The sequence below is a fragment of the Mandrillus leucophaeus genome, unplaced genomic scaffold, assembly GCF_000951045.1.
Source record: "Mandrillus leucophaeus isolate KB7577 unplaced genomic scaffold, Mleu.le_1.0 Scaffold129, whole genome shotgun sequence".
NCBI lineage: Eukaryota > Metazoa > Chordata > Mammalia > Primates > Cercopithecidae > Mandrillus > Mandrillus leucophaeus.
Window position 1 is genome coordinate 664,337 of NW_012101243.1, and position 15,203 is coordinate 679,539.

Genomic DNA, 15,203 nt, shown 5'->3' on the forward strand with positions numbered 1-15,203 from the left:
TTAGGTGATCTTGAGCTGACATTTGAAGAATGGGAAGGAACCAGCTATATGAGAAGCGAGATGGGGAGACACTTTCAGGTAGAGGAAACATCAAATGCGAAGCACCCAGTCAGGAAAGAGCTTGACTTATTCAAAGATCTCAAGGCCAAAGAGGCTAAAGCACCTTGGGCGTGGGGCAGTGTGGCAAGGGATAAGTGGGAGAGATAGGTGGCCATGGAAGGAGTTTGGAGTTTAGCTCAAGAGTTAAAGAGAGTTCCTGAAAGGTGTAAGCAAGGGTGTGGGTGGGAAGGGGGAGTGGGCTTGCCATGATCTGATTTAAGGGACTTTTTAAGATCTCTCTGGCAGTTATGAGGAAAATGGCCTGATGAGCACCAGAGGCGAGGGAGGGCAGAGGGCAGTGAGAAGGCCCTCATAGGCATAGGCGAAAGATGGGGGCTGCTGGAGGCAGGTGTGACAGAGAGGAAGAGAAGCAGATGTTACGACCAAATGGGCTTTTTGATGGGTGAGATGTGGGGAATTGAAGGAAAAGAGTTGCAGATATATACATGTTTGCATTTGTGTGTGTTGTGTGTATAGTCCAGTCTATGTATCTTAGAATGTGTATAAACTTCCATATTTACAACATGTAAGTAAATACATGAACTTTACACAGACATGTATTCATTTATCTGTGTGACCTGAATGTATGTGGTTATACTTCTTCTTCTGTTTTTATTTTTCCCTCCCTTTTTTTTTTTTTTGAGACAGAGTCTTGCTCGCCCAGGCTGGAGTACAGTGCCAGCTAATTTTGTATTTTTAGTAGAGATGGGGTTTCACCATGTTGGCCAGGCTGGTCTCGAACTTCTGACCTCATGTGATCCACCCACCTCGACCTTCTAAAGTGCTGGGATTACAGGTGTGAGCCACTGCACCTGGCCGTATGTGGTGATACTTTTATTTTTTATTTTTATTTATTTATTTATTTTTTGAGACAGAGTCACTCTGTCACCCAGGCTGGAGTGCAGTGGCGCGATCTCAGCCCACTGCAAGCTCTGCCTCCCGGGTTCACGCCATTCTCCTGCCTCAGCCTCCCGAGTAGCTGGGACTACAGGCGCCCGCCAGCACGCCCAGCTAATTTTTTTTTATTTTTTAGTAGAGATGGGGTTTCACCATGTTAACCAGGGTGGTCTTGATCTCCTGACCTTGTGATCCACCCATCTCGGCCTCCCAAAGTGTTGGGATTACAGGCGTGAGCCACCACGGCCGGCCAGTTATAATTTTATTTAGGCTCTTCTCTCTCTCTCACTCTCTCTCTCTCTCCGTGTGTGTGTGTGTGTGTGTGTGTGTGTGTGTGTGTGTGTGTGTGTGTGTGTGTGTGTGTGTGTGTTGGCAGCCCAGGCTCGGCTGCCGGGGTTCACTCCTTTCTAGTTGATTCTGGTGAGGAGGAGGGTTTCCCAAGGCAGGCTCACCTCCCCAGGCCGGATCTTGATATAGAAGTTACTCCTTTTGTAGGAGATCTTGAGGATCTTGGGCCAGGCAAAACGGTTGATTCTCAGCCGGTCCCGGTAGATAAGCAGGCCATTGGCACAGACACCTAACATAATGTCGATGCCCTCAGAGTCCTGCATGAGAAGAGACCATGGAATGGAAGGCCCGGGGTCCATGCCTGGGGACAGCCTGCCACCCACCCCGAACACACCGCCCTGTGCGCTGCTTGTAATGAGCTCTCAGGAGCAGGGTTAGAGCCTCCATGCTGGAGTCCCACTGACCAATCCCTCCCATTGTCATTCAGTCATTCACTCTTCCATTTAGGTATTTATTCACCCACTCACTTGTCTGATCATTTGCTCTGTCAATCACTCAATCATACATTCACCCAGCAAATTTTAGCGGCACACACTTGGTGCCAGGCTATGTGCCAGGTGCTAGGAATACAGAAATAAACTAAGGCCTACGTCTTTCCCTCACAATGCTCCCAATCTAGCGGGGGCTCAAACAGGTTCATAAATAAAATACATGGAGAAAAGGATACAGATCATGAGAAAATAAAAGGTTATGGAACTTCGAGGAATGAGAATGAGAACAGAAAAGGTTTCAAGTTGGAGGTAACACAGGGTCTGGCACACCAAGCCCTAGGGAAAAGCCTGATAGTTCTTTGGGGGCACCACCCAGACACTAGGGGAACCCAGGAAGCCGGTGGTACCTTGGCATGGTGCAGGTCTACTCCATACATGGAAAGCTTCTTGGCATTCTCTAAGAAGTGGATTTCTGCTTCTCCTGGGGTCATCCCCCTTAGGGAAAGAAAGTGATCACAGGTGACCAAGGGAAAGGCCCAGGCTTGAGTCCTGCTGGCCAAAGGTGGCCACCATCAGAACCCATGATTCTATGAAGTCAAATATGCTGAGCCTCACCCTAATCCTTTCCCTCTGTCCTCAGAGCAGGAAGGTATACCCCAACTCCCACTTCAGCCCACCCAACCCCCATCTTCTGCCAAAGCTCAAGTCCAGTCTTGTTAGTCCAGGGAGCACACAAGGGCTGAGCTGGGAGTCAGGATTTTTGCCTCATTCTGCCACTGAATTGACTGTGAGCTATAAATTCTACTTTTCCATGACCGTAAAACCATTGTTAAGGACGCTGTTCATTATAACCACCCAGGGGCTCCTAAATTATTACCCACATGGGATATTTCTTGCAGAATTCAGTATCAGAAGCCACTTAATCTCTCCTAAGGAACAGGTGCACATTCTCCTTTCCAAAAAGAAGAGTTATGTAATTAATCAAGTTCCTTCTTTGCTTTCGCTGCCAGGAAACTTGGACTACATTTTATACTTAGTCAGAGCAAACATTTATTGAGTACTATGTGCTGGTTACTGTTCTAAGTACTTTACACGTATTAACTCACTGAATCCTCGTAACAATTCTGTAAGATAGGTATTATTCTTCTCATTTTACAGATGAGAAAACCGGCACAGAGACGTTAAGTAACTTGTCCAAGGCCACACTGCTATGAAGGAGAAGAGTCAGGATTTGTGTGACTTCAGAGTTTATGCTCCTAATCACTTCATTACAGGGCTTGTATATCCTCCAGGTCTCAGTTTCCTGTGACCTGTCTACTTCTGGGCTGCTGTGTGGGATACCTGGACATGAGATGTCAGTGTGCTTTAGGTCCAAAGAGATGTAGGCACAGCCGTTAGTATTTCTCCAGCCCACGTCGATCTGAACATCGTTCTCTGAATTATTATGACTCTTGCAAATCCTAAGATGTCTTGCTATCTAGGACAGGGATGACAAATAGATGGCAGGCAGCCCACTACTCCCTGTTCCTATGCCCAGGTGGACATTGCTTACCTGGGCATTGTAAGGAATCAGTATCCTACTCAACACAACATCACAGCAGTCACTATTAACCAAGCAGAGTTAATTTGCGATTCTCAGAGACAGCATTTGCCACCCTTGACCTAGCATTCATCACACCCCAGCAGGCTCTTCCCCACGTACACGATCACTCCACATCTGGCCCTGGCCCTCCTCTCCAGATGAAGCCCACAGAACAAGAGCCTCCTAATTCCCTCCATCCTCAATAGTAATGAGACAATATCACCATACTCCTTTCGCTGGGTGCAGCACTTTACAGTTTATAATGCACCTTCACATTATTAATTATACTGAGTCCCCATAACAATCCTGGACTTACAGTCCTGAATACTTCCAGCTTAAAAGGACCCTACAAATTTCGTTCTGAGGGTTCCTCTCTAGGGGAACCTGTACAGAAGCAATGGCGAAGTGGAGTATCTGGGTTGTTACAATGACTGAGAAGGTGTTATGGGCATTTACTGGGTCCCAGGGATGCTGAACATTCTGCACAATGAATTCTCCTGCCCCAAATGCCAATAGTTGAGAGACACTGATAATCTAACTTCGTGCATATGCAGGTGAAAAATTGGGCTTAGAGAGGTTAAATAACCAGCCTATAGTCACACTAGTTAATTATCATCCAACTGCTGGAACAAGGTACTTTCCCCTGCACGATCAACTATTCAACTCTTTGATCCACAGACAGCAACACTAACAGCCAACACGCAGTGTGCCTTTAATATGTGCTATTTAGGCTTCCCAACAATCCTACAAGGTGGGTTTAACAGCATCCACCTTGAACAGATGAGGAAACCAAAGCATAGGAAGTGAAATGACCTTCCTGAGATCCCCTGGTTAGAAAGTGGCAGAGCCAGTATAGGAACCCTAGCAGGCTGGCTTTTGGGTCCAAACTTTCGAACTCTACACCAAGATCTAGACACCAGAACACTTACTTAGAGACACAGTAGCGATTATTATCTCTAGCTGGCAGATAAACTGATTCTCAGAGGCCAAGGACAGGGAACTATCATACCTATAGAGGAGTTTAAGAAACTTGGGTCCCAAAAGGTCATCAAGGCCACACAGTCAGTCACTACCATTCCTATTTACAGAGATGATTTGCTCTCAGATATACCTCAAGTTAGGGGCAGAGCCAGGTGGGGTACAAACAGCACAGTATGCGGCGGCCTAGGACATTCAGGCCTGCAAGGAAGGCTCCCACTGGCCAAGGAGCCACAGAAGGCCCTGGCTGGCACCCTCTTACCTGTATGTCTTATGCAGCTCCATGATCCTCTCCTCCAGCTCCCGGGTCTGGTTAGGGGCGAAGCGGAGCTCGCTGACATAGTTGCCCACATGCTCCTCAGCATCATAGTCGCCCAGCTCAGCTTGCACGGCGTAGGAGCCCAATAGGGCATGCGTGACAAAGGAGCAGGGCAGCCGGCCCGTGATGATGTCTGCCCGCAGCTGCAGGCACAGGTAGTATCTGGAGATAGGGGAGAGCCAGCATGGGCACAGGGCCCTACTTCTCCCTAGATACCCCAAACACAGCTGTCCATCAGAGCCAAACAGAACACAGCTCAGCAGAAAAGGATGTTTGTAGACACTGGCGCTTCATATGTTGACAATCTGGGTATGTCTCGTGAGATGGTTTTGCAACATTTCACATGACTTTAAGCATTTTTGTGCATTTCTAAATTTGAGGGATTTGTTTTCTATTATGAGAGCATTTTCAATTTCTAACTCAATTTCAAGCTAAATAGGACTACTTTGCTGGTTTGGCCATTACAAAATGTCATGTAGTTTTAATTATACAAGTAATATACTGTATTCATATTGAGGAAAAAATGCACACTTTAGAGGTGACTCTAAATTTCCTCTTGATGACCAGAAATGCATGTGGTTTTGATTTATGGGTGTTTCTTACCTGTAAATGGCATCAAATGCTGCCTCTGATTCTAACAGCTCACTTTTTCATACCCAGGCCTTAGAGCCCTCCCATGTCAGCACATGTGACTCTGCCCCATTCATTTTAACTTCCACACTGTATTCCATTGCCTGGATGAACCTGCTTGCCAATGCTTTCCCAAAACTTTCTTATTTTGCTTCCAGCTCTAAGTAAAGTGTCTGAAAACAAATTGGTTTAAAGGAACATTTCCAACTACCAGGCCATGATTTTTTATAACTTTTATGCACACTTGGACGATTTTACAATTTTAGAACCATTTAAAACCATTTTTATTGCTTTTTTGGTTACTATGTATTAAAAAAAAAATGTTTCATTTTTAGCCAATGATGCCTCCCTGTCCATTTTTGTTATGTTTCACCATTTTTTTTCAATTGCTATTTCTTTTTTCTTTTTTTTTTTTTTTTGAGATAGAGTCTCACTCTGTCACCCAGGCTGGAGTGCAGTGCCGCGATCTCAGCTCACTGCAACCTCCGCCTCCCAGGTTCAAGCGATTCTCCTGCCTCAGCCTCCTGAGTAGCTGGGATTACAGCCACGTGCCCCACGCCCAGCTAATTTTTGTATTTTTGGTGGAGACAGGGTTTTGCCATGTTGCCCAGACTGGTCTCAAACTCCTGGTCTCAAGCAATCTTCCTGCCATTGTCTCCCAAAGTGCTGGGATTACAGGTGTGAGCCACATCTGGCCTTTTTTCTTTTAAGTGCCTTTTACTTAATATAATTCTTACTACTCTGTGACATTATTTCACAGTCAGAACTGAAGTCCTGGCAAAAAGTATGTGCAACCTCAGTGTGCGCCCAGGGCCAAGGCATAGACTCAGAATCAGCAGCAGCTCAAACATCACTGGCACCAAGTACAGGCTTATGGGCATTCTATTCAAAAGTCTCAAAATTCAGAAATCACTGCCAAATATTCTGACCAATCTTCCATTTCAATCAATTTGTCATTTTGACCAGTTTATTTCGGGCCTAACTATTTTTGGCGAAATCAGCTGCTATAGCACCCATCTCCTAGGGCCATCTGTGCTAGGCAGGCCTAACTTCCTTCCTGGTGTCCCTGGAAGCACACTGCCCAGGGTCTGGCACTAACAGGAGAAGTATCAGTAGGTAAGACCAGGGGGATGGAAGCTGTGCTGGCCTAACCCACACAGTCCACTTGGGAATGGAGTTTCAGATCTTGATGCTGCCACATTAGCCCGCACCTGACCTCAGGGCTCAGAACTAAGACTAATGACGCCAAAGCCCAGGCCTGATCTGTTCCAGGAACATCTGTCTTATCTCCCAAGGCCAGAGTCAGCATCTTGACCTTGGTCGATGGCCTGGCAAACAGGCAATTGACATGAAAGTGAAGGAGGGACCCAATGGGAGAGAGGGGCCGGCTTAGGAGCCCCTTCCCTGCTATAGGGGAACTCCAAGCCCATATCTTCTGTTGGGAGTAAAAGGCCCATCACCAAAATGACACAGCCCCAGGATATCATGAAGTAAGACTACCTCTTTGGAAAGGGCTTAAGAGAAGGGTTTCCCCGTTCTGGTTTCCAGAAATGGGTAACCCCACAGAAGCTCCCATTCCGAAGGATGCTTTGCACTCATTTCTCTGTGGGGAGTCCCAAGCCCCACTTGACTTCCATGTACCTGACGTGTGCACAGAGTGGCATGCAGACCAAAGTCCCACGTTCAAAGGCATCCCATTCTACTCCCTCCATATTCCCAATGCTGCAAACTGGTAGCTCACCCAGCACAGCAGCCTTCACATGGGTTTGGTATGTCCCTTGCATAGATGGCCCATGCTATGTTGTTTTAAAGTTTGCATTTGTTGCCAACATTTAGAAACTGTGGTTTTTATTCTTTAATCTCTAGGTTCATTCCAACAATCAGGCCCAATTCCTACATGACAGTGATGGCCTGGAGGGGAACAGCAACTGTTTTAGGTGGCTTCTGTCCTCTCTACAAGGGGCCCCACAGCTCCCTGTGATACCTCTTCCTCTGACGTCAAGGGTCAGCTGCCACTGACCACTGTGCTTGCATCACTGTGTTTCTTACGATGAGTCTGCTTCCTGTGTTGATGCTGTCTGCCTGACCTTGGTAGGAGACTGCATTTGCAGCTCCTATCATATACTGCCTGTGTCCCCAGGGCCAGAGGCCCTCATCCGTAGTCCCACACAGCCAGCACACCTGCCTCTCCCTCCACAGCCCTCACCTTGTGATGTCTTCTGTCAGCTGGGCAGGATCAGGTGGGTAGAACTTGACTGTGAAGGCAAAATTCCAGGGGCTACCTGAGAGGAGATGGGAGAAAGATCAGCGAGGCCCTATCACCCCATTGGGTGGTCCAGATGCACCATCCTATGGGCAGTTTTTCAAAGTCTTCTCCTATCTGTAATCTCAGGACAATCCAATCAGGAAGGCTGGAACATTACTCCCATTTGACAGATTAGCAAACTGAGGCCCAGGTTAAGAGACTTGTGAGCTAGCAGTAGGAAGGAAGGTAGAAAGAAAGAAAGAAAACTGACGCTGCATGCCAGACACACTGTTAATTACTTTACAAACATTACTTCAGTAAACCTCACCACAACCCCATAAGTAAGTCCTATGATTTGCTCCATTTTATAGATGAAGACACTGAGGCCCAGGCAGTAAAGCAGTCAGCCCAAGGTCACCCTACTTGGAAGCGGCAATGCTGGGGTTCAAACCCAGGCCATCTGGCTCCTTGGTCTATACCCTAGTCTGGGTCATTGTATGTCAATGATAAGAAAAAAGTCTAAATAATACCACATTAAACAGATTTCTTAAATTTGGACTTGTCAAAGCCCTTGCCCTGCTACTGTGCATTGCAGCTCTCTGAAGGGAACATGCATTCAAGAATTTCCAAAAATGGTTTGATCTGTTGTATCCATTTTTTACAGAGCATCCTGCAAGATTAATGTTTCTCAGAACACACATTGGAAAACTCTGCCCTGTATCATGTTGACTCCATCTCAGATGACAGGATTGAATTATAAATAAGACCCAAAAGGCAAATATAATGAGCTAAATGTAACAAAGGGATATTTTAGGGGGATAAATGCTAACCTCCACACTTAGATGTGAAAAACCAATGGTACACATCTAAGAAGATACACAGGAGAATAAAGTCTGAGGTTATGGCTGGAAGCAAGCTCTGCAAGCCCAGAGAAGGGGTAGCCACTTGAGAGGGGATGAAGGCAGGTAGGTATGAGGTACTGGACAAAATTAGCGAAAGTCTACATATCCACAACAATGGTCAGACCACCCCTGGGAATTTCAGGTTTCAGGCCCAAAACGGCCCCTGACAAAGTGAGAAAGTAAGGCCCATCCAGGGCAGGGCTGTGGTCATGGACCGCTGGAGGTCACATCGCCACTACCATCCTTGTCTCTGTGGTAACCACTATCTGCACCATACAGATGTCACATCTCAAACTTTTACTAGATGCCAGTCACTGCGCTTGCTAAGAACTTTATGCACATGTATGGGGTTCGATCTTCATAATCATCCTGAAGTTGACTTTCTTTTTTATAGATGAATTCTGAGAGGTTGAGTCACTCTCTCAGGGTCACTCAGCTAGTCAGTGGTAGAAAATGGGGATCCTAACTCTGGCCATCTGGCCCCAGAGCCCAGGCACCTGACCACACCGACTCCTTGGAAAAATCAGCTTCAAGGAATAATAAGTCTCAGGAATTCCTACCTCAGGAATAATAATGGTAATAATCAATAATAATAATAAATAATAATAGCTAATGCATACTGGGTGCTACTGTGTGCAGGCACCATTCTACATGTAATACTCATTTAATCCTCACAACGTAAATATAAGTACTAGCATTACCCTGCTTTACAGAGGAGGAAACCGAGGCACAGTCAACACCAGAAGCAGATGGAGTTAACATTCAAATCCAGGCAGTCTGGCCTCAGTGTCTGTCTGCTTAACTATCACACCAGATTGCCTCAGGGAAGCAAGAAGAAAACAGCTACTGAGCACCTATTATGTGCTTGGTGCTGTCCATACATATGTCATTGAACTGTCATCCCTACTTCATGAGGCAGGAACTACTAATCCACTGGCCAAGGAGAAGCAGGGACCCAGAGAGGTGGAGAGCTTGCCCCAGGTGCCCTACTTTGCCCTACCTTGCCCCAGGTGCACTGAGGTTTGGGAGGAGATACACCCAACTCTGCAGCCCAGGCCACAAGGACCAATGGCGCCACTTTCAGAAGGCTGAGGTGCTGACACAGAGGGCAAAAAATTGCTCTACTGGGGCACCAGAAGGTAGGATGAGGATGAATGGCTGGAAGTTACAGGGGTAGAGGCAGAGACTGTGGCTCTCCTGGATAAGGTGCTTGCTAGGGATCAAGACTATTACTCGATGACTTGGGATGGCTACAAGGAGTGACATCCACCAGGCCTGGGCTGTGCTGGCAGGGGCTGCAGGCCACCTTTGGGAGTGATGCTGAGACCTGACCATTTGGTCCAGCTGCCTGTCTTTCCCAAGCTCCTGGTCCTGACCAAACACCACACACTCGGCTGCCTGTATCTATCTGTTCCAATCTCTTTAGTCATGAGACATAGGCCTCCCAGCCAGGCTGGGGCTCCTGGGGGACAGCCTGAAGCCCAGGCGGAGGATCTGTCAGCCCCCCGAGGACTGCGCTCTGTCTGTGTGCCTGCCTCTTTGTCTCCAACTGACAGAACCTACAGGAAGAATTCCTCGAGCCCCCTCCTGCAGAGTCAGCTGGCATCCCAGGGCCCAGCTGCCCGCTGTCATGGCAACAGGCTCAGCTACAGCTTTCCAGCCAGGGGACCAGGGAGTTCAGGAGAGACCAACCACAGCCAAGGGGGAGGGGCCCTGGGTGGAGGCATCTCCACCTCGAGGCCCCAGGTCTCCAACTGCTCAGGCTGCCTTGCTGAGGCCCCCTACCTCCCACTTCTGCCATTTGGGAGCCGCCCCATCCCTCCCAACATGCTTTCTCTAGACCAGAAAGGACAGGTTGTTGGCCTGCTCATCTGCCTTCACCCCAGGCCTTGAAAATAGCACAGGATGGTGTTGGAAGACCAGGACTCAAGACCTGGCTCAGTCAACATTTGGCTCTGTGACCTTAGGTAATAACTGCCTCTCTCTGGGCTTCTGAGAAAAGGGTCGTTGCTTACTGAAGTCCGCACCATTCCTGGACAGAAGGGTGGCTGTTTCCAGCCCATCTGCTTGTCCTTTGTCCTAGACGGCTCTGCAGGTCCCTTCTAGAGCTGACGTCCTGAATGTATTTATGATTCCTCTGCTAACTTGCTGTGTGACTCTGCACAGTCGTTTCTCTTCTCTGGGCCTTAGACTTGTCCTTCCCGCTCTGGCTTCTCCCAAGATCTGCCATGTGGAGTACATGGACTCGTGGATCTGAATGCACTTTCTTTTTTTGTTGTTGTTGTTTTCTTTTTTTGAGATGAAGTTTTGCTCTGTTGCCCAGGCTGAAGTGCAGTGGTGTGATCTCAGCTCACTGCAACCTCTGCCTCCTGGGTTCAAGAGAATCGCTTGAGGCAGTCCCAGTGCCTCAGCCTCCCAAGTAGCTGGGATTACAAGCACTCGCCACCAAGCCCAGCTAATTTTTGTATTTTTTTTAGTAGAGACAGGCTTTTCCCATGTTGGCCAGGATGGTCTCAAACTCCTCACCTCAAGTGATCTGCCCGCCTCAGCCTCCCAAAGCACTAGGATTACAGGCGTGAACCACGGCGCCCAGCCTGAATGCACTTTCCAAAGGAGGAGAGAGCAGTACAAGGGAGGTTCTCATGGCCTGGAATCCCCTCACCCATTCACCTCCCCAACCACGGCAAGCCACTCACTCCGGATCTGCTTCTTGATCTCCTTGGAGGGGTCCAGCCAGTTCTGAAAGAAAAGACAGAGATCTTCAGAGGGAAGATGCAGGAAAGAACCTGACTGGGCTGGGAGAAATATCTTGAAATGGCCGGTCAGCAGCCCCTTGTGGGCAACGCCCTTCCTTGGCTAAGCCTTCTGGTCCCTTTTTCCTGGGTCTAAGGGGTGAGGGGAATGGGGCCAGGATTCACTACCAGGCTTGGACCCAGTGTCCCGGAGCTGCCACTGCCCTGAGGCAGTTCCAGTGAGCAGGTGATACAGCTGCAATGGGACTGGCAGGAAGGAGGAAATTCAGAGTCTCCCAAGGATGGGGGAGAGGCTCTGGCAGGGAGCTCCTAAGCTCCCCCAGCAACTCTAGCAGCCAGACCAGGGCTCTTCAAATTCCCACCTGGGGGTGACCTGTATGTCACCAAGAAATGGCTGAGACAGGGAACTGCGGGTAGATAGGGCTGGTTGAACCTTGGGGATATGCAAACAGAAGACGCTTAGTGATCTGAGCACTAATGGAAGCCATGGGGGGTGGCCAGGATTACAGGGGCCTAAAGGAAGTGCAGGTCCCACCCTGCTCCCTAGTCCAGGTACCTTCTGACTGTCGGCATCACAGAAGGTCAGGCCGAAGTAGTCCTTCTCTAGGAGGTTGAGGTGTTCACAGACCAAGTCAAACAGCACCTGACCCCGGCCATGTTTCTGAGGAGGGAAGCAGAGCAGCTGTGAGGCTGAAGTATACCCCGGGGCGAGGCTGGGAGATACCCTAGGCTCCACCAGGACAACTCAAAAACCCCAAGGGCCTTTTGGCATCTGGACAGGAATGCAGCACTCCTGCCACCCACCTGGCTCTGCCCTCTGAGTCCTAAGGGGGTGACAACAATGGCCAGCTCCTTGATGGCCTTCTTCCAAGTTCTGGTGGGGGTTTCTGGACCTTGAGCTTGCTTGGGGAGAAGCTGAAGTGGAAGGCATAGGACGTGACGGCTTTCTCCTTCCTTTTTAGTGATTAAGAGAAGGAGGCTAACTTAGACTGAAGGAGCAGAAAACCAAGTCCTAAGCTTTAGGTGTGAGAGGAAGAGAAGAAGCCCCTGGAATGTAACAGAAGCGGGCAGGGGGAGAAGGGGAGGGCTTGGGACTCAGGGTCATAGTGTGACCCCCCCTTCCCTGAGTGAAATTCAGGGCAGCCCAGGCTAGCCCACCACTCCCTTCCCCACAGCCAGTGAGGTTTCACAGAGGCTCATGGGGCCTCCATCAGCTTCTGCTGGAAGAACCATTGTTAGGGCCGGATAGGTTCCTCCCACTCCTGTAGAGCTAGGCTTGGGCCTCTCTGAAACACCATTCAAAATGACGAAGCCAAGAACCTGACTGGGTGCACTCCAAACCCACAGGGGTAAAGATGAGCACCAATAAGGGGATCACAGGGCAGGGGAACAGAGGCAGTCACCACCCAAAGAAGCAGGGACTCTAGAGAGAGAGTGAGGCCCCTGTAAGGTCTGGTTGGGCCCTCAGGACCAAGCCTGACAAGGAATTCCTGAATCTGGAGATCATCAGAGAGAGAGGACCTGGCCTCAGTCAAACGCTTTATGCACTTCTAGGACAGGCAGAAATGGCATCTTGGGGACCATCACGGTAGGAGAGAGGACATAGAAGATAGCCCTTTCCTTTGTCCCAGGAACAGGGAAGGTGAAATCTTTCTATAGACAAAATACATACACAGTCAGGTGCAGTGGCTCATGCCTGTAATCCCAGCACTTTGGGAGGCCAAGGCAGGCAGACCACTTGAGGCCAGGAGTTTGAGACCAGCCTGGGCAACATGGTGAAACCCTGTCTCTATTAAAAATACAAAAATTAGCTGGGTGTGGTGGTGGGCACCTGTAATCCCAGCTATTCAGGAGGCTGAAGCAGGAGAACTGCTTGAATCTGGGAGGTGGAGGTCGCAGTGAGCCGAGATTGCATCACTGCACTCCAGCCTGGGCAACAGAGCAAGACTCTGTCTCAACAAAAAAAGAAAAAAAAGAAAAAAAAAAAAAAAGAAAAAAGAAAAAATACATACACATAAAAACAAAACAAAACCCTGTAGAGAAGAGGGACTCAGCCTCCCAGGACTCAGGAGTAAGTCACATCCCTAAAACCAGGGCATGGGGGAGAAAAGGGGGCAGCTCCTATAAATCTTAGTAGCAAGGACACCCTCTGAGCTCTTTGACACATGCGGAGAAGGGCCAGGAATGCTGCCTAGGCAGGGGTAGAATCTCTAAGGGCTCACAGAGCGGGCAAGCGAGAGCTCAGAATTAGGGCAGGAGTCAGAACCTATACAGGAAAAGGAGACCTAGATGTGAGGCCAGGAGGGCCAACCCCAGAAGGAGGCATCTGCTGTGTCACCACCATGGGACAAGGTTTCTACACGGCCTGGGTGACATCCTCCCAGTGAGCCGCCTCCCTGTGATGGGGTGATGGGCTTGCTATAGAACCCTCAGGTGACTAGTTTGTCCTGGAGTCTTGAGATGGTACCCTGGACAGGGATATTCACTAGGAAAGGAGGAGCCCTCTCTCCACCCAGTATATAAAAATGATTTAATTTAAATGTCAGTCTCTCCTGGGTGAATAGGGGAGCCCAGTTCCCAGGTCTACTGTTTGTAGATCAGCCCTTACATGGTGGCATCCTTGCCAAGGTATAGTCACCCTGTAAAATCTTCCCGTGGTGCCAGCCCTGTACCTCGTCTAATTCTATTTGCAACCATAACCACTCTCTCCAGGCTTTGGTGCCACCATCTGTACAAAGGAGCTCCGAGCCAGGTCACCTCTCTGGATGCTGTGGCCGGTCCAGGACTCCTCTGGTTTGGCCCAGGCTGGGTACACACAGGAGCCTGCTCTGGACCTGAGGCTGGCCAACCGGGGACAGGACATATGGCACGCAGTGCTCCCCTACCTCCACCTCACACTCATACTCCGAGGCATCAAGCAGAGTGACCCGGCAGATGGCACTCTTGTATTTCTTGGCAATCTTCTGGGGTGATTTCTGGGCCTTGCTGGGCGTGGTCCTCTCCGACAGGCCATCGGCCTCACTGTAGTCCTTCTCCTCCATGTCTAGGCTCTGCAAGACCAAGCAAGGGAACAGTTTGCTCAGTGAGTTTTAAGTCATGGTCTTTCATATAAGGAAGAAGCAATATGGAGGCATCTGGGGCCAAGACAAACCCCAGAATGAGAGTCGCTGCCGTCTGAGACTCACAGGGCAACTAGGGTCTACGGCTGGTGTGTGCAGAAGGAGAGCCAGGGCTTCCATGCACAATGGGTGGCCTCGTGTGAGGGGTCCCCATCTTCCCTGCAGGCTACTGCTGCCATAGGCATCCTCTGAGGCAGGAGCATCCCATGAAACCAAAGCCAGTGGCCAGAGCTGCCCTGTCTCCCTAGAGCAGCGCGTGACTCAGCATAGCATCCATCTGGTCTCCTTCTTTTTGTCTGTCACTGGATCTAGCAGGAGTCTGGGAGCTGTGGACTGAGTTAAAGGAGAGGAGAAAGGCCAGAGACCCGCCCCCGCCCCGCCCCCTGCCCCGGGCCCTAACTCCACTGCTGATGCCCTCAGTGATCTTGGCCAAGTCCCTGCCACCTCCAGGCCTGTCGTGAATTAAGGAAGGTGTTAATTAGATGATGAGGTGAATCTGTTGTAGCTTTAGGGGCTAGCCAAGCTAGAACATGGGGCTAGCCAAGCTAGAACAGACAGGTTCAGGGGTAGGAAAATAAATGGAAAGAACTCAGGCTTCAAAATCAGATCTAGATTTGACTTCACCTCTGTTACTTTATGGCAGTGTGACTTTGGATAACTCACTTTATCCTGCTGGTGCTCAGTTTTCCCAAGTGTAAAATGGGGGAGTTAGTAGCTACCCTCTTTAGTTTGAGAGAATAAAATTTTAAAATGACCACAATGGGCCAAGCATGGTGGCTCACACCTGTAATCCCAGCACTTTGGGAGGCCAAGGTGGGAGGATCACTTGAGCCCAGGAGTTTGAGACCAGCCTAGGCAGCATAGCAAGACCTCATCTCTACTGAAAGTTAAAAAAAAAAA

General features: G+C 49.2%; 1 protein-coding gene across 4 annotated transcripts in view; it reads right to left on the reverse strand.

Annotated features, from left to right (window-relative positions):
* EPB41L1 (erythrocyte membrane protein band 4.1-like 1) overlaps positions 1-15,203 on the reverse strand; it is a 155,980-nt gene that overhangs the window by 44,698 nt on the left and 96,079 nt on the right. For all 4 annotated transcript variants that reach the window (XM_011972366.1, XM_011972367.1, XM_011972365.1 and 1 more), the window contains exons 3-9: positions 14,070-14,234; positions 11,741-11,845; positions 11,128-11,170; positions 7,491-7,566; positions 4,598-4,816; positions 2,183-2,270; positions 1,449-1,601 (exon numbers count right to left, since the gene is read on the reverse strand). In XM_011972366.1, the coding sequence (XP_011827756.1) occupies positions 1,449-1,601; positions 2,183-2,270; positions 4,598-4,816; positions 7,491-7,566; positions 11,128-11,170; positions 11,741-11,845; positions 14,070-14,225 (840 nt within the window). In that variant the 5' untranslated portion in view covers positions 14,226-14,234. The remainder of the gene's footprint in view (positions 1-1,448; positions 1,602-2,182; positions 2,271-4,597; positions 4,817-7,490; positions 7,567-11,127; positions 11,171-11,740; positions 11,846-14,069; positions 14,235-15,203) is intronic.